The sequence below is a fragment of the Uloborus diversus genome, chromosome 4, assembly GCF_026930045.1.
Source record: "Uloborus diversus isolate 005 chromosome 4, Udiv.v.3.1, whole genome shotgun sequence".
NCBI lineage: Eukaryota > Metazoa > Arthropoda > Arachnida > Araneae > Uloboridae > Uloborus > Uloborus diversus.
The window spans coordinates 191,570,627-191,595,437 of NC_072734.1; the positions used below are offsets into that span (position 1 = coordinate 191,570,627).

The 24,811-nt window shown below is 38.6% G+C and overlaps 1 protein-coding gene across 1 annotated transcript; it reads right to left on the bottom strand.

Annotated features, from left to right (window-relative positions):
- Positions 1-756: 756 nt before the first annotated feature.
- Positions 757-23,743, bottom strand: LOC129221069 (monocarboxylate transporter 12-like). The gene is made up of 7 exons (XM_054855507.1): positions 23,503-23,743; positions 17,780-17,923; positions 15,526-16,039; positions 13,507-13,802; positions 10,057-10,443; positions 5,637-5,762; positions 757-926 (listed from the first exon to the last, which is right to left on the bottom strand). The coding sequence occupies exons 1-7, from the start codon at positions 23,741-23,743 to the stop codon at positions 757-759; spliced, it is 1,878 nt and encodes a 625-aa protein (XP_054711482.1).
- Between the last annotated feature and the right edge of the window lie 1,068 nt (positions 23,744-24,811).

A 24,811-nucleotide genomic window follows, 5' to 3' on the forward strand; every position in this document is an offset into this window, starting at 1 on the left:
ATAGTAAATGCCTTTCTTGCTTTTAACATAGGGCAAAAATGGACTCAAAAGGGGAATGAGGTTGGTACGGAGGCAACTATAGTCTGACCACGGATTGTATGGTACGACAAACATCCGTTTTACATCCGGAAATGGACGAATTTGTTATTTTTTAGCAATGCCAGCTTTGCAGAAGCAGAGTCTCATTCAAATGAAAGGAATATCGGTATGAAATTTTTACTTTTCCCCCTCATGCAGATTATTCATCTTATCTGGATATTTGAAAATTCCATACAATCCGTGGTTGGAGAGTACCTTTTATCACAAATATTAGAAATTAATAGAGAAGAATTTAGCAATTGGTTAACTTTTAAATTAACCAATTTGATTTGTTGGATCCATCCTCATAGCAATGCCATCGGTAAATTGCAACTAGGTAGCGCTGTCCTCCGTACCGGAAGTCAACGCCAGCATTAGCGGAAGCTCTCTTTTTAAGGCAAATGTGATAGACATTATGTATTACGGGGATGTTGGAGAAACAGGCCCTTTCCAGGGCCCTTATGTCGTGGAGGCACCCCTGCTCTCAAATTCAGATTGGATCTTTCGAATATTAACATTTCTCTCCCTGTGCTTAACTTTTGGCAGTGAATATATTTTCATGTTGAACCGAGTGCGAAACGAAAGCACCGCAAAGCGAAAGTTCAGTTTTGCTTCTCATTGACAATCATCGGTAGTCAAACAGCAACGGCGTCCCCCGCAAGTGCGATGGTGGCGCCCTCAAGCGGCCGATTCTGCTATCAGCTTGATCGCCGGTTGCAGCTGTTCCTCAGGAGCCAACTTTCTGGATAAGCAAGGCACCAGGAAGAGAATGAGGCCAGAAGCCGCGATCATGCAGCCGGACATGTAGAAGCCTGGATCGTAGGAGCCCAGACCATCGTATAACCAACCTGCAAAAAAGGCAGAGCCATTTTTATCACAAGCACGTTTTTATTATTGTTCATTTGAGCATGGCCCCACTAGATGGCGCTAGGCCTTAACAATTTTCGACTTTTCTGTGTTTAACCGATGCAGCTCATGCATCCACAAGTCATTGTCAATGTTTCAATTCAGCACATGCATCCACTAATGAATATCAATCTTTCAAAGTTTGTTTATTTTTATACAAATACAAATACAAATGTGAGGACCAGCAACAGGCTCTGGGCCCAGCTAGGCTGGTCCTAGTCAATTAATTAGTCCCCAATGAAGATCAATGGCCCTCTTAAAGCTATCCACTCCCTTGCTCATTACCGCCTCTTCCGGTAAGCTATTCCGAGTGCCCACGACCCTGCTAAAGTAGTAGTTTTTCCTGATTTCCATGTTAGCCTGAGATTTAAATAGCTTAAAACAATGACCCCTCGTCCTGCTTTCCCCACAAAAATTTAATCCATTTACATCTTTCATTTTGATAAATTTAAATAACTGAATCATGTCCCCTCTGACTCTCCTTTGCTCCAGGCTATACATGTTAAGCCTATTAAGTCTGGTATCATAATCTAAGTCTGAGAGTCCCCTTACCAATTTAGTTACCCTTCTTTGAACCCTTTCCAATACGAAAATATCTTTCTTCAGATAAGGCGACCAAAACTGAACAGTCCAACTTTGTTTGGATGTCGCCCATTTGGACCGCAAGAGGTGCTGAGCGGAACTTCTACATCCACCAATCAATGGCAAAGGAATGGAAAAAGAGGTGCCCTTTTGTGCCCTCTTTGTTGCCATGGGTTTCAGCAATTGCCACAGCCTATAAGAATCAAGTGGGGCCATGATTTGAGAGGAGTGAGTTGGGGTAGGAAGAAACATGGGCTGGATGGAAGCAAACTGTGATAATTATTCACAATAACTGGTAATTTTTGAAACAAACTGGTTGTGAACGAAGACTATGTTAAAGCCCTCAATCGTAGCTTAAGTAGCGGCACATCTGCCATCTTGTGGCTAAACGTCACTTTCTTCCAATGGCTGCTATAATGAAGTAGCGTCTTTTGCGTCTTGGTTGGTGCTTCTTTTTAATTACTAGTTAATCCACGATCAAAAAGTACCACAATCAAAAAGCAAAACACGCTATTCTTCATCGTAGTAAACATTCAAAGAAAGCGGCTTTTAGCCCCAAGACGGTGGACATGTCGCTACTTAAGGGGTCACAGTGAAAACACAAAAAAAAAACTAGCATTGAGAAAAAGCAATTTAAAGTTTTTACTTTGCATAAGAGCACAAAACACATAACCTTCGCAACAATTACACAGTAACACAACGCACACACACACAGTAACGCAACACAGTACACAGTAACGCACAGTTACACAGTAACGCAACAGTAACACAGTACCTTCGCAACAATTTTTAACACGCTTTTATTAGCTTCACCTGTATGTATGTATGTATGTATGTATCTAGTAACGGAATCTTGCAGCTCAAATTTCGCCCACTTCCTGCGATCGGATTCTTTTGAAATTTGGCACGCGACCTCAGACCCGATGACAATGCAATATTCTATAATCAAATTAATTAATTAATTCTTTAAACTGTTAGTTTCCTCCAATTTTTATCAATATTTTGGCATAAATCCAACAATGTAAAAAAGGAAAATTTAAAAAAAAAAAACATTAAAAAAATGCTCGCAAAAGTTATTTAAAAATATCTACAAAAACCTTTAATTTTTCTGCATCAGACAAAATTTGTTCCAATGTTCCAAGGTAATTAGAACATGAAATATAATTGTTTTTAACTAATTTCATGCCAAAATTTAGGTGAGCCTCCAATTGGAAATTCATTGCTGATCAGACCATTGTTGAACAAAACTTTTTTTCAAATGCATCTCAAATTTCTAAAGTAATATAAATATGATTTCCGCAAACATACATCGATGACTCACAGTAGCTTCCCATCGGGGTGCCCTTGTCTTAACTTTGAGATATTACCTCGCACTCGTTTCATAAATAATTTCGTCAATTAAGTCCCAATCTGATTCAAATTTTCATATACCGCGCAAAAAAAAACCTTTGCCTGATAATTCTCCAACATAAGACTAAAAAACAGAAAAATAAAATAATAGTTTAAAAAACTAAAAAAACACGCTTTCGTAGCAAAATAAACTAAAAAGTGAAAAATAATCTTTGGATGATAGTAGTTGACCAATCGCTTAATTTTAATGTAATACAAAAAAGCGTGGGGGGCTTCTTATCAGTTGTCTTGAATTTCTTCCATTTAATGTCCAAGCAAAAATGTAAATAGACAGCACCCCAAGCTTTTTTGTATTACATTGAAATTAAGTGATTGGTCAACTACTATCATCCAAAGATTATTTTTCACTTTTTAGTTCATTTTGCTACGAAAGCGTGTTTTTTTAGTTTTTTAAACTATTATTTTATTTTAAGTATGAGTTCATTTTGTTGTTCTTTGAAGCCATAACATGCATACTTATTTCGTAATCAATCATTTATTTTCAAAGTTTTAAAATATTGCCATCTTTCTCAAGGGCGCCCATATGCAAAAATGTAAGGGGGGGGGGGGGCTCAAATATTTTACCCATGGGTTAGGAGGATATTTTCTCCTTGAAAACAGATTTCAGGACAGGTTAGTGTCATTAAAATATTTCATTTTTATTAACTTATTCATTAATGGCTGGAGAATAAGTGTTTTTACATTTTTGCAAAGAAATAAGTACCAAAAGCAAGGAAGTTCTAATTTCAAAGGGGGGGGGGGCTCGAGCCCCCCCTATATGGGCATCCTTGATCTTTCTTTTTATTCAAAATATTTAGGGATTTAAAAATATTAAAATTTTTCTAAGGCTGTTTTGTTTTTGCACTTATTTAAAAAACGTGTTTTGTTAAACGATCACAATAATCATCTCTAAAAATCTGCATTCATTTGTTTACATATTTATTAGAAAATATTACATATTTATTCTGTAAAAATTCTATTTTTTATTAAAAAAAATTATTTTTAAAGGTATAACATGCTCTAAAATTTTGAGTAATTTATAAGATGCTTATCCAATGCACAGTTTTGTTAAATATATTATCCTGACTGCAAAAAGTATTACTTTAAAGCTGTATCTTTAATAGAAAAAAAAAAAATCCTTGGGCATTCTAATGACACGAAAAAAGAAAAAAAAAAGAAACCGATCATTGAGAAAAAGCAATTGAAAGTTTGTATTTTGCATAAAAACACAAAACACATAGCGAGCATAACCTAAAACCACTCATACACCACCAATACATACACCCCCTGTACATTTAATAATACTATACTTTCATGAGATACAATTTCTTATTAATAACTATGGGCACCCATATGCAAAATTTTAAGGGGGGGGGGATATTTTCCCCATAGAAACCGATTTCAGTACAGATTACAGTTTTTAAAGTTTTACATTTTTGCAAAGAAAAAAGTACTAAAAGCAAGGAAGTTCTAATTTCTAGGGAGGGGGGGGGGCTTGAGGCCCCACTGCTTCACTTACCCTCCTATATGGGCGCCTGTGTTAATCTTTACTAATAATCAAGCTGAAAGTCTCTCTGTCTGGATGTCTGTGATGCGCATAGTGCCTAGACCGTTCGGCCAATTTTCATGAAATTTGGCAAAGTTAGTTTGTAGCTTGGGGATGTGCATGAAAATTCGATTTTGTTCTTTTTATATTCCAATTTTAAGAATATTTTCTGGAGCAAAATTATCATATGATGGACGAGTAAATTACGAAATAATCCTGACGTGGAATGGGAGAGCAAATGAACATAGCCAACTGGCAAGAAATTTATCATCCATCATTTGTAAATGTACAGGAGAACCAAATGACCTTTTAATTTTCTACTACGGGCAAAGCTGTGCGGGTACCACTAGTAACGTATATACCATAGACTAATAATAAGAATAGACCGAGCTATGGCAACCCGTTTGCTGCTCATAAACCAAACCATGTGACTGGTGGATATCCTAGCAACAGTGGGCGTTGATGATCGTAGCAGACGATCAATGCCCGCGAGAAATAAAATAAATAGAATTGATGGAACAAGGAAGAATGATCTTTTATGGAGTCCGATTTGTAAATTTCTTATTCTAAGTTGTAAATATTTTGTTAATATAGTGAGTTTTTCGTTTCAATAGTATTGTGCATTTTCTTTAATCAATTTTAATAACTCTGTAAGCAATTACAGATGCAAGCGCCCAAAAAGAATCAGGAAAACGGTAAGATTTTTACCTACAATTTCAATTTAAGTTAAATCCGATTAGTACATTTTTGCGTTAACGCAAAACGTTTACGCCATTACGTTCACGCGAACTCTGACATAGCAGTTCCAAATCAAATAAAAGTTACTGAAAACTGATCAAAAACTAATTACTAATGTCAAAATAATGCATAACTAAAAGAAAAACAGTTCAATCTCTGCAAAAATTATAATGAAATACATGTCTTAAAATACATGTCGAGTGCCAAACTATAGATAATATTGACATCCAGCAACCATGCTGCCAAAGTTTTCGCCAAGCCTCCCACCAGTCACATGATGTATCCGTGAACCAATTCTATCATCAGCAAGTCTGGGAAAGCTCGGTCTACTCTTAGTATTAGTCTATGGTATATACAAAGCAGGCTGATGCTTGTTAGTTGCAACAACAATTCTGACCTGTGATGGGTGGGCCCAGTAGGCAAGAGATGCCTTCGAAGACCAGCAGGATTCCAAACGCATTGGTCAACTTGTCCAGCCCCAGGAGATCCACCAGGATCACAGATGTCAGGCTGACGTATGCTCCTGGAAGCAGAGAAATATGATAGAAGCTCTCAATAAAAGAACGGAACAACTTGTCCCTTAAAAAACTTCGCTTTCAAACAAATTTTTCAAAAAACTTAGCTTTCAAACAAATCTATGAAAGTTCTTCTGCCTTTATATAGGAGTTTAGTAAGACCTCATTTGGAGTATGCTGTTCAGTTTTGGTCGCCTTATCTGAAGAAAGATATTTTTGTATTGGAAAGGGTTCAAAGAAGGGTAACTAAATTAGTAAGGGGACTCTCAGATTTGGATTATGATACCAGACTTAATAGGCTTAACATGTATAGCCTGGAGCAAAGGAGAGTCAGAGGGGACATGATTCAGTTATTTAAATTTATCAAAATGAAAGATGTAAATGGATTAAATTTTTGCGGGGAAAGCAGGACGAGGGGTCATTGTTTTAAGCTATTTAAATCTCAGGCTAACTTGGAAATCAGGAAAAACTACTACTTTAGCAGGGTCGTGGGCACTTGGAATAGCTTACCGGAAGAGGCGGTAATGAGCAAGCGAGTGGATAGCTTTAAGAGGGCCTTTGATCTTCATTGGGGACTAATTAATTGACTAGGACCAGCCTAGCTGGGCCCAGAGCCTGTTGCTGGTCGTCACATTTGTATTTGTATTAAATAGAGGTGTCCCTTCTTCAGAGGTAGATGAATTGACACACAGGGTTCGCCGATACATATCACGATATATATCCAATATTTATTTTGAAAATATCACGATTTTTTGATATTTATTTTTTCAACTATGGTATTTTCAATGTAAAAAAGTATATTAATCATAGTAAAATTATTCATTTATTATTAAAAATAGCCAAAACGTTATGCACTATATTTTTATGATTTATTAATACATCATTAATATAACAAAAGTAATACAATATTCTTTTTTTTTACTTGTATTTTATATTTATAAAATAATTATGTAATGCAACAATTTCAATTCATATTAAAAGTGCCTAGTTAAATGTTAAACATTCTCAGAAAAAGGATGTCTTATGACTGTGCATCGACTAATGTATATAATTTACTTCTGAATCATGTAACTGTAAAAGTAGCTAACAGAAGAAAAATGAATAAAACAGCTAATGCAAAATAACTACATTAAAATTGATAGACATTTAAAATGTAATATTAAATATAAGTATAATGAAAGAAGCCTTAATTTTAGCTAGAATGCTGAAAAGGTTATCAAATAATCGTTCGGAAAATTTGAATATTCTTACAGGTTTGCCAACTGCTTACTGCTCCTCAATTTGTGGAGTTTTTTGCCCCTCAAAAATAGCGAAATTGCGCAGCTCCGCAAAGAAGTTATTTTGCTCCGCATTTCCCGTTTGTTCTTTATTCTGACCAGGCATACCAAAGATTTTAATAAAATGAAATTTATTTTTGTTATAGTTTGCTGGTTTATTGGGCATGTAAATTTGAAAATTAATCGTCATAATGCCGTAAGTAAAAAAGAAAACTTATAATAAGCTCATTTAATTACTGAATGCATTAGCATACGGTTTTAAATAAGCAACAGAAATTAATAAAGGGTAACAATGACTATACGGCGAGTAAAACATCCATCGGGATTTTCTCTGAATACTCTCGGCAAAATTAAATGTCTAGTGCAGTTTCACATCGATGAGAGCCCAGGTGTCTCCATCTAGTGGGAAACTGAGTGTCAAAACTATCTGTTCCATCGACATTCGCTCCTTAATGGTGGCACATAAAAGACTATTAGTAGGCCATATCAGGAGATTGCACTAGGTCTGCAATAGGCAAAGGTGCCTAACGAAAAAAGAAAAGATGGACTCTATTCACCTGACATCACTGCGGGTATAAAACGTCGTCAGTGCATTGCATTGTGGGTACTGTAGCAGACGAAAATCCGGTACTACGGCTAGCAATAACACCTGCTTTCATGCGGCTTATAAACTCTTCTTTCTGTTTAAAAAAGAGATCTTTTTGATATTTTTAACTAAGAAACGTTGAAAAAGAACGATGAACGATGTATTTAATACGAAATACTCTCTTTATAAATCGTATTTTCATGGTTTTAAGCCTCTATGGTTCCTCATCAAAAACATGGTGAAAACTAAAATTCTCTTTTTACTTTTCCCTTTTCTCGGCATTCATCATTGCCGCAGTCGTAAGTCTGCACTAGCCCTAAGCATGTTCGTGATGTGTATCAAGTCCAGAAATCTTTACTAATAATAAAGCTGAAAGTCTCTCTGTCAGGATCTCTGTGACGCGCCTAGACCGTTCGGCCTATTTTCATGAAATTTAGTACAGAATTAGTTTATAGCATGGGGGTGTGCACCTCGAAGTGATTTTACGAAAATTCGATCGTTCTTTTTCTATTCCGATTTTACTTTTCCGAACTTTTCACCAAGCAAATTATCACAACGTGGGCGACTAAATTACCAAATTATCATAATGTGGAACCGTAACATGGGCAAGCATAGCAAATTGGCGAGAAATTCATCATCCATCATTTGTAAATATACAGGCGAACCAAATGACCTTTTAATTTTTCTATTACGGGCAAAGCCATGCGGGTACCACTAGTCATTAAATAAAAAGAGTTTTTTTTTTTTTTAGCGCTACTAACACTAGAGAAGTCAAAATACACGCAGACCGACAGCTGAAGGGACCGTTGCCAAATCCTGAGTAGGGTCCATTTCGAGCATTGTCAAGCCCATGGTTAGGGAGCATCTAAAATATCCTTCGGTTTTTTTTCTCTAAATGTCCTCGGCAAAATTAAATCTTCAGTGCAGTTTGGCATCAAAGAGAGCCCAGGTGCCTCCATCTGGTGGGAAACTGAGTTAAAACTATCTGTGCCATTGACATAAGCTCCTTAATGGTGGCACATGAAAGACTGGTAGGCAATTGCGGATACAAGGGAGGGTCGATCGCCCCCTCATTGAGCCGAAAAATAGAAACTTTCTTTGCATATTTTTTCGTTATCAAAGATTTAAAAACTCTATTACCTAATGTTCGGTGGTGTTAGAAGAAAGGGAGCTCTTCCCCGGAATCGAAAAGTCTTGAAAACACAATTCGTAGCTTATCTCTTGGAGATAGAGACCGGAACTTTCTATGGGATTTTTTCCGAAATTGAAGTTTCAAAATCTGAATTTTAGACGATCTTAGGGCTAGGTTCAAAGGCTCTATTTGGATCTTTTTCGAAAGAAACACAACTGTAGGACCTTGACTACCGTATTTTCAGGAATAAGCGTCGCACTGTAATATATTCTCAAAGAAAAAAAGTTTTTTAATGTATGCGCCGCACCCGGTGTAAGTGCCGCACCTTCCATAAGCGCACACCCAGCATTAAACAACTTAAAAGCACAATCAGTAGTAAAGAAAGCTGGATTAAATGTTAATGAAAAATATTTTTTTTATTTCTTGTTAGTAGTTTTAATTAATAATAATGAAATATTTTGAAAAATCCCCATTTTATACTTTTTGCCTTCGGCATCCCTCGATTTGCCATCACTTTCGATGGTTAATTTATCCCATTTCCAACGGCAAACGCATCTCTCGTCGATGCCAAGCTCTATGGCAACAAAACGATTTCCGATTGCTTCTGCCTTTATTACCTTAAACTTAAAGACTGCAGTATTAACTTTTCAATTGCTTAAAAGCCATTTCAAAAGCAACTCTGAAAAAATTCCGTAAAAAAAAGATAAGCCAAGAACGCACGAACGACAGCAAAAGATGCAACACGACGATGTGAGTCAATAATAAAATTAGAGCTAGGAGACAAGTTTCCCATTGGCTTGCTTGACCAAGCAACCCATTTTTGTAAGGGAGGTGGTAAATTCCCTTTACAAACTGGACATCCATCCCTCACTCTTACTAAAGCCCTGGATCGGATGAAGGGCCTGCTCTCTTACTTTTGCTGCCTCCTCTCCTTGACCCCTTCGCTCCGACGCGATAGGGTTTGCTTGCCCACGTGTATCAGCGTTTCTCTCCTCAGTGAAAAACGTGCTATCGCTGACTCACCTTCCCTCCCCGGCTTTGCTTTACTTGTCGCCCAAGGGCGAAGGATTTCGCAAAATTAAAGCAAACGATGTGGTGCCATCTGTTAGCAGCATTTTCAACTTTTAACTTGAAAAAAAAACTATCCGCCGCACCCGTTATATGCGTCGCACCGGCAATTTTTTTAAAACTTTTTTTCTTGTATGCGCCACAGCGCTTATTCCCGGAAGGGTTAGCTATGAGGTTCAGTTCGAAAGTTTTTAGAAATTGAAGTTCCGAAGGGGGAAAAAAAGCGAGTGGACGCTCACCGGCCGTGGCTCCGAAGGTGGCGCAGTACATGGCCATGAGCGTGTAGTCGTCGGCGTAGCAGCTGAGCACCGTGGCCAATCCGCAGAGGATGAGGCTGACGTTGTAGATCCACAGCCTGTTGACGCATGCGCGGTCCGAGAGGAAGCCCAGCGTGACGCGCCCCACGGTGTTCGAGACTCCGATCACGGACAGCAGCAGGCTGGCCTGCTCCCCGCCGATGCCCAGCTCGGCCGCCCGGTCCTTGGTGTAGACGTAGGGCACGTTGAACCCGATCGAAGTCAGGAAGTTGGAGACTGCGAAGAGGAGGAACACGGGGTCCCGGAGCAGGGAGAAGTCCGTCATCTCGCGCAGGGCGGAGAGGATCTCCTCCGGGCAGCATAAGGATTCTGCGGAACATCTTAGTGTTAGTTTCAATCAGCTGTTAGAATAATTCCCGTCATTATTAAGTTAGAAAGTTGAAACAAATTCTTCCTGATGCAGAAAATCCGCTCTCTAATGATATACGAGGGCAAATCAAAAAGTCTTTGCTCCTATTTTTTATTTACTAAAAAAAGATACATACAGGTATTTACAAATATACGTAGTAAACTATGTCACTTACACTATTTCTCCACATAGTCATCACATCGGTTCAGACATTTGTCCCATCGCAGCACTAAATTAGAGATTCCCCTGTGGTAGAATTCTTCTGGCTGCCCGTGGAACCACCGTCGGCTCTCGTTCTTGGATTCTTCGTCACATGCGAATCTCTGTCCTGCCAGAAACTTCTTCAGTGGAGCAAAAACGTGAAAATCACTAGGGGCAAGGTCTGGACTACAGGTGCATTTATCTGTGAATTGCTATGTGCTTTTGTCCGTTGCTCCATACAAAACGAATAACACTTCGCAGCTCATAAGCTGTGGACGTCTGAAGAACAACCGTCATCTTAAATTACTGATAGCAGAGCTCCGCTCTTCCGAGCGAAAGGCAGATACGGCTGGTTTATGGTTCAAGGAACTGTCACTGCTGCGAATGCATATGTTTGCTTTTAAAAAATAGGGACAAAGACTTTTTGATTTGCCCTCGTATTAGGTTAGGGTGACCGAAAAGTAATTTTTTTTTCTTCTTTTTTCAAACAGATAAATTTCCAAAAGTTTTTGTTTTTAATTAACCCTGTAATTAAAGCTTGACCACGGAACTAGAAGCGTTGCTTCTGCAAATGCTGTGTAGTTGCATGATCGGAAAAAGTTCTTAGTTCAGTAAATGACTGCCAGAAGAGGAAAAGGGTGGAGCATGGACAAGTTATTTGGCCTTGACACGCCAATTCTAAATAAATAGAGTACAAACAAAGAAACCATTGTCGTAAGAGTGCACATGAGTTAAATTTCTAATGCGACTTCTTATCACTTAGTTCACGGAAACGTAGTTGGTGGCACTGGTGCAACGGGGCCACAAAATGGCTTAAGAGTGTGTGTTCTACTACTCTGTGTTCTATACAGAGTGGTGTAGTGGTTAGACGCTAGTATCTTACACACAAAGTTCAGTTCAAAGTTTCACCCCAAAGTTACGCCTTCTGAAAAGTTCAATGGTCTGAGCCTGACAGATTTTCAAGACGCAGAAAAATCGACGTGTGATTAAGCGGCATGTAAAAAAGATTCCTCGAGTACTCGTGGTTTGGAGTGCTCTTGACAAAATTTCACATTCCTAGTGCAGTTTCGCATCGAAGAGAGTTCAGGTGCCTCCATCTGGTTTGGGAAACTGGGTGTTAATTCTCGTAGCAATGGCATCCGCCGATAGTGATGCTACATGAAAGAATGGGTGCTATATCGAGGGGATAGTGCTAGGTCTGCAAATAGTAGTGCCTCTAATGCAGCCACATTAGCAGGGGAAAAGGGATTGTGGCGCAAGTTGCGCCATCAAAATGGGGGGGGGGGGGATTTTTTAAATTTATTTATTTAAATTTGTTTATTTAAAATTAGTTATTCATTTATTTCTAATTTTTTTTTTAATTTTATTCTTTTTCTACTCTATTTCATTTATTTATCTAGTTTGTGTGTATGTCATTGGCGTAGCACAGAATTTTTCCAATAAAATAGTAATAATAGTAATTAAAAATAAATAAATGAATAAAAATAATTGAAAAAAAGAGTAAATAAAATAAAACTAGTATGTTGTGGCCATCACGAAACTTTCTTCTATATTTTTCTTTTTTTTTTTCTGATCCCTCCCCATGCTTGACGAGGAAGCAATATTCCCAACAAAAACAAAATTACACATGCAAAAACTTGACGACTATCCCAATGTCTGAATTATTGCAAAAGCAAAGCAAAGAGCGAAAATTGAAAGTTTTTTTAAAAGCCTTGCTTGAATGAATTACAAATATTTTATTTGTTAACAAACATAAGATGGCAACAGTTAAAAATTTTAAATCATTGAGATAATATTTCCTATCATTTCCATACAATTAAAATCACGAGAAATACGCAGACGACAATCTATTACGATTTATCTTTCTTATTGTTGCATTAATAAAAATATTTTTATTCGCAAAAAAAAAAAAAAAAAAAAAAAATCAACACCTCTTGGAGCGATCGGCGTCAAAATTGAACTAAAGCCTGTTTACACATGGATTCACATATATTCCAAATTTCAACCAGAACGTAGCATTACTTCTTGAGATAGGACACTCAAAATGGAAAAAAAGAACGGGTGATTGCGCTACCCCCTTTTTAGCTGTTGACACAAAAATAAAATCAGTTCTTATACCCACTAAGGGCTACTTGCCGATAAATTTTTCTTTCATTCCGTTCATTATTTCTTGAGATACAGCAGTCACAATTGACGACAAAAAACGTTCCATAGCTCAACCCCCGTTTGCGTTATTGACACTAAAATTGAATCAGCACCTGTTCCTGTTAATACCAACATATGGACCAAATTTTGTTTGATTCCGCCAGTTACTTCCTGAGTAATAGCAAGCACGCGTAACTCGAAAAACGTCCCATTGCTCCACCCCCCTTGGAGGAATTCGCGCCAAAAACTAATGGGCACAAGTTCACATAGGGGCACATATGTGTACCAAATTTCGTTCGATTTCATGCGGTAGTTTTTGTTGTAGAGCGGCCACAAAAAACTGGTCACACACAGACGTGACACACATACATACACACACACACACATACACACACACACACACAGACAGACAGACATTTTCCAAAAATGGTCGAAATGGACTCAGCACACCTCAAAACGTTCGAATCATTCGAAATTCGAAAATTTGCACGAATCCAATACTTTCTTCTATATATTAGATATAGAAGAAAGTAAAAAGAACTATAAAAATAAAACAATAAATGGAAAGTATTTGGAAAAGCTATTAAAATGAAAAAAAGAGCTAAAAAATAAAAAAAGGGAAAGAGTTGAGAAAAAGGGGGGGGGGAGGCCTGCCCATTAAAACACAAAATCCTTACTCTGTGCGGGGCAGCATCCCTCCTTTTCCCGCCTCTTCTCGGGAGAGTCCACTCCCCCCGAGTGGTAGGGGAGGTTCGGGTTCGAGCGGTACTTGGCGAGGCTGACGAGGCTCCCGCTGTAGAAGATGTCCTTGCGGCACATGAGGCCGCCCCCCGCGTGCGACTGCGACAAAGAAGACAGCTGGGAGAGCTCCTTGTTGGTCTGTGCCAGGGATGCGGACGAGCACACAAAGCTCGAGAGGGGCCCGCCCTCCACCTTCCTCCTCAGGAACTCAGACGGAAGCAACAGGCTGTTCCTGGAAAAAGGAAAAGTCCTAATTAAAATAGTGTCTAAGGTCCGACTTAAGTCCCCTCATTCTTCCAAAATTAGTTACAATGTTCCTCAACAGATGGCGCTGTAGGTATTTTAAAAGGTATAAAAGAACTCAGACGGAGGCAACAGGCTATTCCTGGAAAAAGGAAAAGCCGTTAAAAAAGTGTTTAAAGTGCGACTTAAGTCCCCTCATTCTTTCAAAATTAGTTACATTGTTTCTCAACAGATGGCGCTGTAGGTATTTTCAAAGGTATAAAAGAACTCAGACGGAAGGAACAGGCTGTTTCTGGAAAAAAGAAAAGCCTTTAAAAAAGTGTTTAAGGTCAGACTCAAGTCCCCTCTTTCTTTCAAAATTAGTTACAATGTTCCTCAACAAATAGCGCAGTAGGTATTTTAAAATGTATAAAAGAAAACACAATCTGTAAGATCGCCAAAATGACCAGTATACTTGAAAAATCAATAAAAATTAAATTGGCAGCGACAGAAATACAGTTTATTTAAAATATGCTTGTAAAAACAGTAAAATTTTCAGACACACATCTGCATCCTCCTCCAAATACCTGCAACGCCATCTGTTGAGGAACATTGTAACTAATTTTGAAAGTTTATCTGTCTGAAAATTTGCCATTGTGTAAGCATAATGCAATAAACTGTATATTTCTGTCGCTGTCTAAACAAAAGGGGTCCAGTCAAACATTTGCCGCGATTTGAAGTTTCGATAATTAGAGTCAGATTTCCTGCCGGTAATTTCAAATAGCATAAAATTTGCTTTTTTTTTTCATATTAGAATTATTTCAAAATTTCCCACAAATGGCGCTTAGAGGCTCAAAACTCGCCTTTTTTTCTGGGGAAAAATGTGATGCTATCTAACCCCTTACTCATGTCATAATTGTCTCTTCCGGTAAGCTTTTCGAAATGCCTACAACTCTACTGACTTTGTAATTATTCCCTCTAACTCGACACTCTAAAAACAACAATTTCAAAAATGACGAAAAAGTACCCAAATTTGAACTGATCGCGAGTCAAAATGGATCCGACTACCTGGTATTCAAATTTTGAAACATTCAAATACTCAAATCAACATGTGTGCTCATTTTTGAGGTATTTGTGCTCATTTTTGAATATGTAATAATTTCAAAACTGAGTATTGTGTGATCATTTTCGAGTATGAAATAATTCAGTACACTATTTCAAGGGCTCTTATATGGGAGGGGGCAAGTGGGGGATCAAGCTCCCCCCCCCCCCTTTTGAAATGTGAACTTCCTTGCTTTTAGTACTTTTTTCTGTGCAAAAATGTAAAAACATTTCTTCTCCAGCAATTAATGAATAAGTTGTTAAAAATGTCAAATTTTAATACCTCTAATCTGTACTGAAATCGCTTTCTATGGGGAAGATATCTGAGCCCCCCCTCCCCCCTCCACTTAAAATTTTGCATATGGGCGCCCTTGCACTATTTGAAAACATGGACACTCACATTTGAAATAAAAAGCTTCAAGAATATTTGAAATCATGAATGTGATCTTTTTTGAAAACCATTTTTCTCAGTGTACTGAGTTAGTAATTATTCCTAATTTCCAGGTGAGATTTGTATAGATTAAGACAATGAACTCTTGTACTGCCTTCAGGGCAAAAATGTAGCCATCAACATCCTTCAATTTGATAAATTTAATAAACCGAATGATAAGACAGAACAAAAATAACTGTACCTGCAAGAAGCATCTTCTTTTTTCTCGAAATTTGATCTGAGTTTAGCAAAACCGTTGGCCTTGCTCTCGCACGGGGTGGACGGGTGCGTGCTGTAGCCGTTCGTCGTCGTCGATAGGTCGGGTTTCGAGAGACTGACGAATCCGTTCGTCAGCTTGGGCGTCGCCAGATCTTCCGCAAATGGCGTCTCTTCCAGAATCGTCTTCCGGTCGGCTTGGAAGGGGCTTCGGTCGCCCTCGGGGACCAGCAGGGGGGCGCTGCAGGCGCTGAGCTTGGGGGGCTCGAGGGGCCTGAAGAGGGCCCCGAAGACGGCGCAGTTGAGAACGAGTCCCGCGATGAGCAGCATGGCACCTTTCCATCCGTAGGCCTCGACCAGGTATTCCGTGAGGGGCGCAAGGGCGAAGGTACCGATCCCCGAGCCGCAGACGGCGACCCCAGTTGCGAAGGCGCGCTGCTTCTCGAAGTAGCACGTCACGCTGACGATGGATGGTAGGTACATGAGGCCCAGGCCCGCACCTGTCGAATGAAAAGTCAACAGATAAGTCAGGGGTAGTTCACACTACGACCATCCGTCCCGTCCATCCCGTTTTTTTCCACCCGAAACAGGTTTTCTTTGCTGGTTGCCATGACAGCAAGCCATCTTGGACGGGACCGGTTTCGATCAAAAGAACCTTGATATCTGACGGCCGTCAAAAGTAGGAAAGCATTTCATTGGTTTCCGCCAAGCAGCGGGCTCTTCTCTCTAGTGGGTGAATTCAACCACGTGATTGCTGTTCGGCGACAGTATGTGAATGCTGCTCTGTTTTCGTCAGTAGTCCGCCACGTCAGAAAACGGGATGGACGAGGGCTGTTCACTCATCGGCCGTCTGTCCCGTCCATCCCGTTTTTTGACGTACAGACTGCCGACGAAAACAGAGTAGCATTCACATACGGCGGCCGTACATCAATCACTTGGCTGAATTCACCGACACGAGAGAAGAGCGCGCTGCTTGGCCGAAAACAATGAAATCCTGTCCTACTTTTGACGGCCGTCAGATATCAAGGTTCTTCTGATCGAAACCGGTCCCGTCCAAGATGGCTTGCCGTCATGGCAACCAGCAAAGAAAACCTGTTTCGGGTGGAAAACTTCGGGATGAACGGGACGGACAGCCGTAACGTGAACTGCCCCTGTAGCCCTTTATGGAGACCATACTTCCCGTTTTACGAACGGGACAGTCCCCTTTTCAGGTATCCTGCCCCATTGTCTCCGCACATTCTAAACTGTCCCGTTTTCTGAAGCCCTGAAAGGGACACTGAATGCTTCTACCAAAAGTCCCTGGGCGAAGTAATTTGATCGGTTTTATTACAATCAACTGAATCATGTATGATTATTTAGTGCTAGTGGTACCCGCACGGCTTAACCCGTAGAAGAAAATTGAAAGGTCATTTGGTTCGCCTGTATATTTACAAATAATGGGTGATGAATTTCTCGCCAATTTGCTATGTTCATTTGCTCGCCCATGTAACGGTTCCGCGTTATGATAAATTGGTAATTTACTCTTCCACGTTGTGACAATTTGCTCAGTGAAATGTTCTTAAAATTGGAATAAAAAAAGAACAAAATCGAATTTTTCTGTGCCAAAATTCATTAAAATCGGCTGAACGGTCTAGGCGCTATGCGCGTCACAGAGATCCAGACAGAGGGACTTGGAGCTTTTTTCTGCTCGTTTTATAAATTACTAATGGTACCCGCACGGCTTTGCCCGTAATAGAAAAATTAAAAGGTCTTTTGGTTCGCCTGTATATTTACAAATAATGGATGATGAATCTTCTCGCCAGTTGGCTTGTACCCATGTTACGGTTCCACGTTATGATAATTTCGTATCTCGCCAATTGGCTTGTGCCCATGTTACGGTTCCACGTTATGATAATTTCGTAATTTACTCGTGCATCTTATAATTTTGTTCTTAAAATTGGAATAGAAAAAGAACCACATCGAATTTTTGAAAAATCGCTTCGAGGTGCACACTCTATGCTACAAACTAACTTTGTGCCAAATTTCATGAAAATCGGCCGAACGGTCTAGGCGCTATGCGCGTCACAGAGATCCAGACATCCTCCGGACAGAGAGACTTTCAGCTTTATTATTAGTAAATATTTTCATAAACCGCCCAAAAAAATTCGCACAAAAAACAAAATCGCACAAAAATAATTTTGGGTGTACAGTTAGTTTCAAAGTTACTCCAAAGTAAATAAAGATCGAAAGAGTAAACTCACCCGTACAGAGTCCAGTCGAGAAGAAGAGGAAGAGCACGTCGGGGGCCAGGGTGCTGATGGCGAGGCCTGTGCCAGCCAGGACTGCGCCTGCGACCGTAACTGCGCGGCAGCCATACTTGTTCGTCAGGCCGCTGGCCACGGGACCTGGAAAGATTAATGAAACAATTGCCAAATAGTACCCAATAGTCAGCTGTTCTCTTTTATTAAGTACTAGTGGTACCAACACGGTTCTGCCCGGCAGAAAATTAAAAGGTTGTTTGGTTCGCCTGTATTCACAAATAAAGGACGGTGAATTTCTCGCCAGTTTGCTATGTTCACTTGCGTGCCCATGTTCCACGTGATGATAATTTTCTCGTCCACCACGTGATGGTAATTTACGCACGTCCATGTTATGATCATTTGCTCGGTAAAGTTTTCTTAAAATTGGAATAGAAAAAGAACAAATTCGAATTTTCAAAAAATTGCTTCGAGGTGCACACCCCCATAATATAAACTAATTGTGTGCCAAATTTTATGAAAATCGGCCGAACGGTCTAGCCGCTATGCGCGTCACAAACATCCAGAGATCCAGACTTTCAGCTTTATTATTAGTAAATAGTGAAGATAGTTGTTAATTTGCAGCGACGAAAATCCGCGGATGTTGCTTTTAATAATTATGCCTATCGATACAAGAAATAAATCATATTTTTACTGAAAATAATTTTGTACTTTTGTTCAATAGGCTTCGTACTGCATATTTATGAGAAGAAAAAAAGAAGTGTCGTTCACCGAAAGCGGATGTTAAAAGATTTCTGCACAATGGGGTTGTTTCCTTCAGTCAAAAGTACTGCTTTTAGTCACTGACATTGATGGAATAAGCAAAAAAAAAAAAAAAAAAGAATATAATTATATACTAATAATAACAACATGAAGCGAGAAAAAACTTTATTTTACTTTTTTTAAATGCCCGATTTTGAAAATAAGGCATGGTCTATATGACGTCATAAATGAGGAGTAATTTATCAATAGGGAACATATCCACTTTTTAGAAAAATTCATTTTGTGACATTTTTTAAATCGTTCAAATGACCTTTATCTAATTACTTACTCCCTGGAAGTCCAAACGTGGAAAATCCTCTTTTATTTAAGAGTAAAGTGTGGCTTTTTGATCAAAAGGGAACATCTGTCCTCTGCACGCATTATTTTGAACAAAAGAGGACATGTCCTGAAAGAATCTGTTGTACGAAGACTTTTAGATGCAGAGTAACACCCATGTCCAAAACCGTCGAATTTTAATCTACTACTTTCAGGTTCATGTACTTCGATAAGGGAATATGAGAATTTTTTTTTTTTCTTTTTTTACACACAAACATTTCTTACTCTGGACCGTGATTTGCTGTGCTTTCGTGCTCAATTCTGTACCCAGAAAAGTTGGCAAAACTATTTTGCTCTCATCCCAATTCGTTTTTCTCACCTCCTGAACATTTTTGGAAAATCTATATGTTCCCCTTTGATAAATTAGTAGTCAAATGATGTTCTTTGGCGCATCTATCTACCGCGTTTCCACGTTATGATAATCAAGAAGCGGATTAAGTATTGCACTCTACGCTTGCTATCAACTAGGGATGTACCGATTAATCGGCCATAATCGGTCAAATTTTGCCGATTAATCGACGGGGAAAAATAGTTTGCAAAATAATTTTCAACATACTTTCAACAATAAACTATGATTATAATGAATGCATTTATGAACAATAAATGAACGTAATTTGCTGCAAACATTATTTTAGAACTGCAGTATGAAAGTGTACAGAGTAAAAACAAATAGTAGTTTAGAAAGAGCGTAAAACTGAATGAAATATTTAAGAATAATTCTCACAGCTTAAATTCACATGACATTACAAAGAATAATTGAATTACAGGACATTTAAATTGGAATGCTAAAATTGTTTACCCCCCGCCCTATCATATCACCTGCCTTGCAGCTACTTTTCTGTACTGTTATTTCTATCTATCTTTTAAAGAACAGAAATGGAACAGAAATAAACAAATGTGTATACGACCCCACTGGAACCTCGCCTTATTAAATCTCTTTCCCCACCTTAAATCTTTTGTTTTATTTTTTACTAGTTGTACCCGCACGGCTCTTCCCGCAAGTAGAAAACTAAAAGGTCTTTTGGTAAGCTTATATATTTACAAATAATGTATTGTGAATTTCTCGCCAATTGGCTTGCGCATGTTACGATTCCACCTTATGATAACTTGGTCATTTACTCGTCCATCTTATGATAATTTTGTTCTTAAAATTGGAATAGAAAAAGAACAAAATCGAATTTTCGAAAAATCGCTGCGAGGTGCACACCCCCATGCTACAAACTAACTTTGTGCCAAATTTCATGAAAATCGGCCGAACGGTCTAGGCGCTATGCGCGTCACAGAGATCCAGACAGACTTTCAGCTTTATTATTAGTAAAGATAAAGAAAAGATAATCAGGATCTTTTCCTAAAATTCACGACGATGCCCAAACCCCAGCTTTTGGTGACGCAACTTCATTATGCTTTCAGTTATTTTGTTCCTCGTAACTATAAATATGATTACATCACACAACTCATTATTTAAATTATTAATTTTTGATTCAACAAATAAAATATTTTTTGAATATAGATGTTAAAAAATATGTACATACTTTACTTTTTAATGTCTTTTTACAAACTGATGATTGAAGTAATATTATTTTATTAATTAAACTTTTTTCATTTCGAATAAATGTGCACGCATATACAATGTTGCATCATGTTTCATTAGTCAATACTTTTCCCTTTAGAATAGTGGTTTTAGATAACCTTATATATTTTTTAATGAATTAAAAACTTGGATGAAATGGCTACTGGTGTTTAAAAAATAAATTTTAACAAATGCTCCTAAATTTGCCTGCTGACCAGAAGCTACTCCTAATACTTTTAAATGTTCATATCTAGTTCACATTATGTAATTTTATTAACTTTAATTTAAAAATTTTTTGAAAGAAATTGCATGAAATTTTAAAATTACTTTTGGAAAATTAGAAAGAGGAGAAAAATCGTCTCTCAGAAATAAACTGTTAACTATTTCTAAAGTCAGAAAGAAAAGAAAAGAAAAAAAAGTGACGGAGGAATTGGTAGCATTAAAAATAATCATTATGATCATTAATCGACCAGAGTCGATTAATCGGGCGATTGTCAGCAGCCGATTAAACTGTAATCTGCTAATTTGCTTATCGATGCATCCCTACTATCAACCATATCGTTGCCAGTACACATGAGAAAAAATGCGAATAAAATATTGCGCTCTGCTGATGCCATTTCATCATTTATGATGTCATCAGCATGCAGTGCGCTTTCATTGTTTACGCTTCGTAAACAATGAAAGCGCACCGATTAAAGTAAATTTTAAGAATATTAAACTTAGTCAAATTATTTAAAACGTGGTCAAAACCATTCGTTTTTAAGCATGCTCTTTCAGAAAAAAATACTTTTAAAATTTCGGAAACGATCCCATTACAGCCAAAACGCTTATTTACGCATAACAATTGCTATCGAAAAAAATGTTAAAAAAACTGAACTGTGTTTGCAGCCGAACACAAACAATTATGAACTTTTAAAACTGGGGGGGGGGGGGGGGGATGACAAAAAAAAATTATGGAAGAAGGTTCCGGTTTTCGGGATTCCGAAACCGGGTTCTCATACTGCAGTTGGGGGCAAACCAAAATGACAGCATCGTGAAGGATACGTAGATTCTAATCGCAGCATTACAACACTGCCATGTTTGCCCCAATTATAGTTGACTTTTTATTGTTGAACAAGTTTTGTTAAAAAAACATGAAGATAAAACATCTTATTGTTTTAGCTTGAAAATAGAACTTCGAATATGATGAACATCTAAAAGCTATCTAAAATTAGATTCAATAGGTGAGGGACTTAGACGCATTTTTCTTTTTTCAGAAAAGGAGGCGGAGAGTGCGCTATTGCTCTTGGGGGAGGGGGGGAACCCCCTCTCCCCCAAGACTTGGGGATAGCAATACACTTGAAGAACTTTAGACTTGGGGATAGTAATACACTGGAAGAATTTTAGCTTCCTATTTCAACTGAAAGAGGGTGCTCTACCCCCCTCCCCCAAACTTCATACGTATAGAAAGGGGGGGGGGGGGTTAAAAAATACATTGAACTGAAAAAATAATGCTACAAATTATAATATACACGAGTAATAATCATTTACAAAAAAAAAAAAACTGCTGGGGAAATTAAATATTTCTCAATTCGTGGCATTTTCTATGCTACGGCAAATGTTAAATGAAGGGGTCATGTATCGAATGGCTGGCCGCTGAAGTAGCATAGTCTGTTTAGTTTCTTTACAGGAGCAGAGCATTTAACAGCATTTTCAAGTCCAGAAAAATATGACATGTTTTCTTTTTTCGTCTTTCTTTTTTAGTTCTTCAAAATCTATGAGCATGGTTTGGGAAACCCAACATTTGCCAGCGCTGCGTTGGCAAACTATTTATAAACAGTGAAATATATTTATAGATCCATTCGACCTTGGACATCAAGAAGTTTTATGTGTCAGGACATTTTATTAACAAATCCGACACCCTTTGAAATGACGTTTTCATTTTTCTTAAGGAATAAACAAACTTTTGCGTTTGGGTTAATTTCGTTTGGTTGAGTGCTTTTAATACATTTCAAAGTGTTTCTATCATTAAATCAAAGTAACATGTTTCGTTTTTAGACAAAAAGAAAAAAAAAAAAAAACGTTCTCCCATTTTACCTTCTTTAACTTGTTCCAATGTAATATTTTGTAATGCTGTGGTACCCTACTTTGTTCTACTCGGGTCAGAACACAAATAAGATTTAAATATACGGTGAAACCCAGATTTTACGTTTCTCAAAGAACTGGGTTAAAAAACGCAAATAATGGGAAAAACGTAAAACGCGGGAAATGCATAGCAGCAAAACCGATGATGGGATATAATGAAAAAACGTTAAATGCGGGAAAAACGTAGATTTGGGGGACGTAAATCGGGGTTTCAGAACGCCATGATTTTTCTAACACAGCATGGAAAATCCTAGAAAAGGAAGGGAAAATACAAACCAAAAATGGGATCGTTTCCAAAATTTTAAAAGTATTTTTTTTTCTGAAAGAGCATGCTTAACAACATAGGATCTGACCATTTTTTAAATAATTTGTTCAAGTTTATTATTTTTAAAAAATTACTTAAATGGGTGCGCTTTCACTGTTTACAGCTTCTGCCGATGACATCACAAATGATGAAATGCCATTCACAGAGCAAAATATTAAATTCGCAGCTTTACTCACGCGTATTGGCAACGATAGGGCTGATAATAAGCGTAGAGTGCAATATTTAATTCGCTTCTTGATTATCATAACGTGGAATCGCGGCAGAAAGATGCGGCAAAGTGCATCACTTGTGACGTCATCAGACCAGGCCTTGTTTGAAAAATCGGACCTTTAAAAAAAATAATTAAAAAATAACTGTCGGGAAAATGAAAGTATTTTCTGGGTCTATGTTTTTTTTTTTTTTGCTTATTTTGTCAATTTCAGTGACTAAAAGTAGTACTTCTGACTGAAGGAAACAATCCCTTTGTCGTTATATCATTACTACATGCAGTTCTGATTCGTTTTTAGAAACAAATTTTTGGTTGTTTGGCTCCAAAAAGAAAAAAAAAAGGTTCAGAAAAAGAATACTCACCGATACAGTACGTCGTGCCGACCATAATGGAAGCCACCCACGCAGTCGTGCCCTTGCTGCTGCCGTAGTACTTGAGAAACTCGTAGTAGAAGATTCCGAAAGTGTACGTCACGCCGTCTGCAATGACGTGTATCATGAACGACGCGAAGACCACGACCCACCCCCATCCACCATCAGGGGGCGGGGACATCGTCCGCTCGTCAGCGGCCTTCCTCGTCGAATCCTTTTTCACCACCACCATCTTCAGGCGAAGACCTTCGAGACAAACCTCATAGAGGCCAAAAAATACGGTTGCTTATTGGAGCAGAGCCCTTGTTTGGTAGACCTCGTGGAGGTCAACTAGCATCTTGTCGAACCTTTTTTTTTGGTGAGTGCTTCACCACGCTCTTTTCAACAGAAGACGCATCCGTACCTCATAGAGGTCAATATAGGATCACGCTGGAGTTGGAGATCCAATCTTCCTTGCCACAGAGAGGGGTTTGTCACCGTGTCCAGGAGAGGTCTTGTGACCTCGAGGAGTGGGCTAATCTGTGGTTGGTTCGAGCCTCCTCCACACAAAATGCGGTTCCGTTAGGTTGCTTATTTGAGCAGAGCCCTTGTTTGGTAGACCTCGTGGAGGTCAACTCGCATCTTGTCGAACCTTTCTTGGTGAGGACTCCACCACTCTCTTTTCAACAGAAGACGCATCCGTACCTCATAGAGGTCAATATAGGATCACGCTGGGGTTGGAGATCCACACTCTTCCTTGCCACAGAGAAGGGTTTGTCACCGTGTCCAGGAGAGGTCTTGTGACCTCGAGGAGGAGGTTAATCTGTGGTTCGAACCTCCTCCACACATCCAGCACCTCCACCACTCGGTGGATCGGATATTTCTTTGCCGCCCAATCGCGCCACTTGGGGACTCCAGTGTACCGGGACCCGTTTTGGTGAGTAGCCTGGTATTTTGTGCCTCAAAGGCTGATTCCAGATCTGGAAAGAGAAGTGAATAAATACATTTACCACTTTGTGCAATAAAATTGCGTTATGAAATACAAATTAAAGTTTATCATTCATATTTTAAATAATAACGATGTTCACTAGCGCCAACTTGAAACATTTTCAACGAAGGGGGAAGGGAGGGAGACAATAAGTGTCAGTCAAGCGTCCTAAAAGGTTGGAAACGACTGACATAGAACACCTTTAGAATGCAATGATTTAAAAGTGCGAAAAAAATTTTTCTCTTTGGTTCCATTTTTACTGTAAGAAATACATGTTTGAAACCATACCATTCTTTTTTAACCCCTTCAGTCGGAATTATGAAATATTTGACC

Excerpts from the sequence above, each read along its gene's own strand:
- LOC129221069 (XM_054855507.1), bottom strand. The coding sequence starts at position 23,743 with ATGGTGGTGGTGAAAAAGGATTCGACGAGGAAGGCCGCTGACGAGCGG. Across the intron at positions 16,040-17,779 it reads CTCGACTGGACTCTGTACGG|GTGCGGGCCTGGGCCTCATG; the intron begins GTGAGTTTACTC and ends TTCATTCGACAG. Across the intron at positions 10,444-13,506 it reads GGGATGCTGCCCCGCACAGA|AATCCTTATGCTGCCCGGAG; the intron begins GTAAGGATTTTG and ends GATGTTCCGCAG.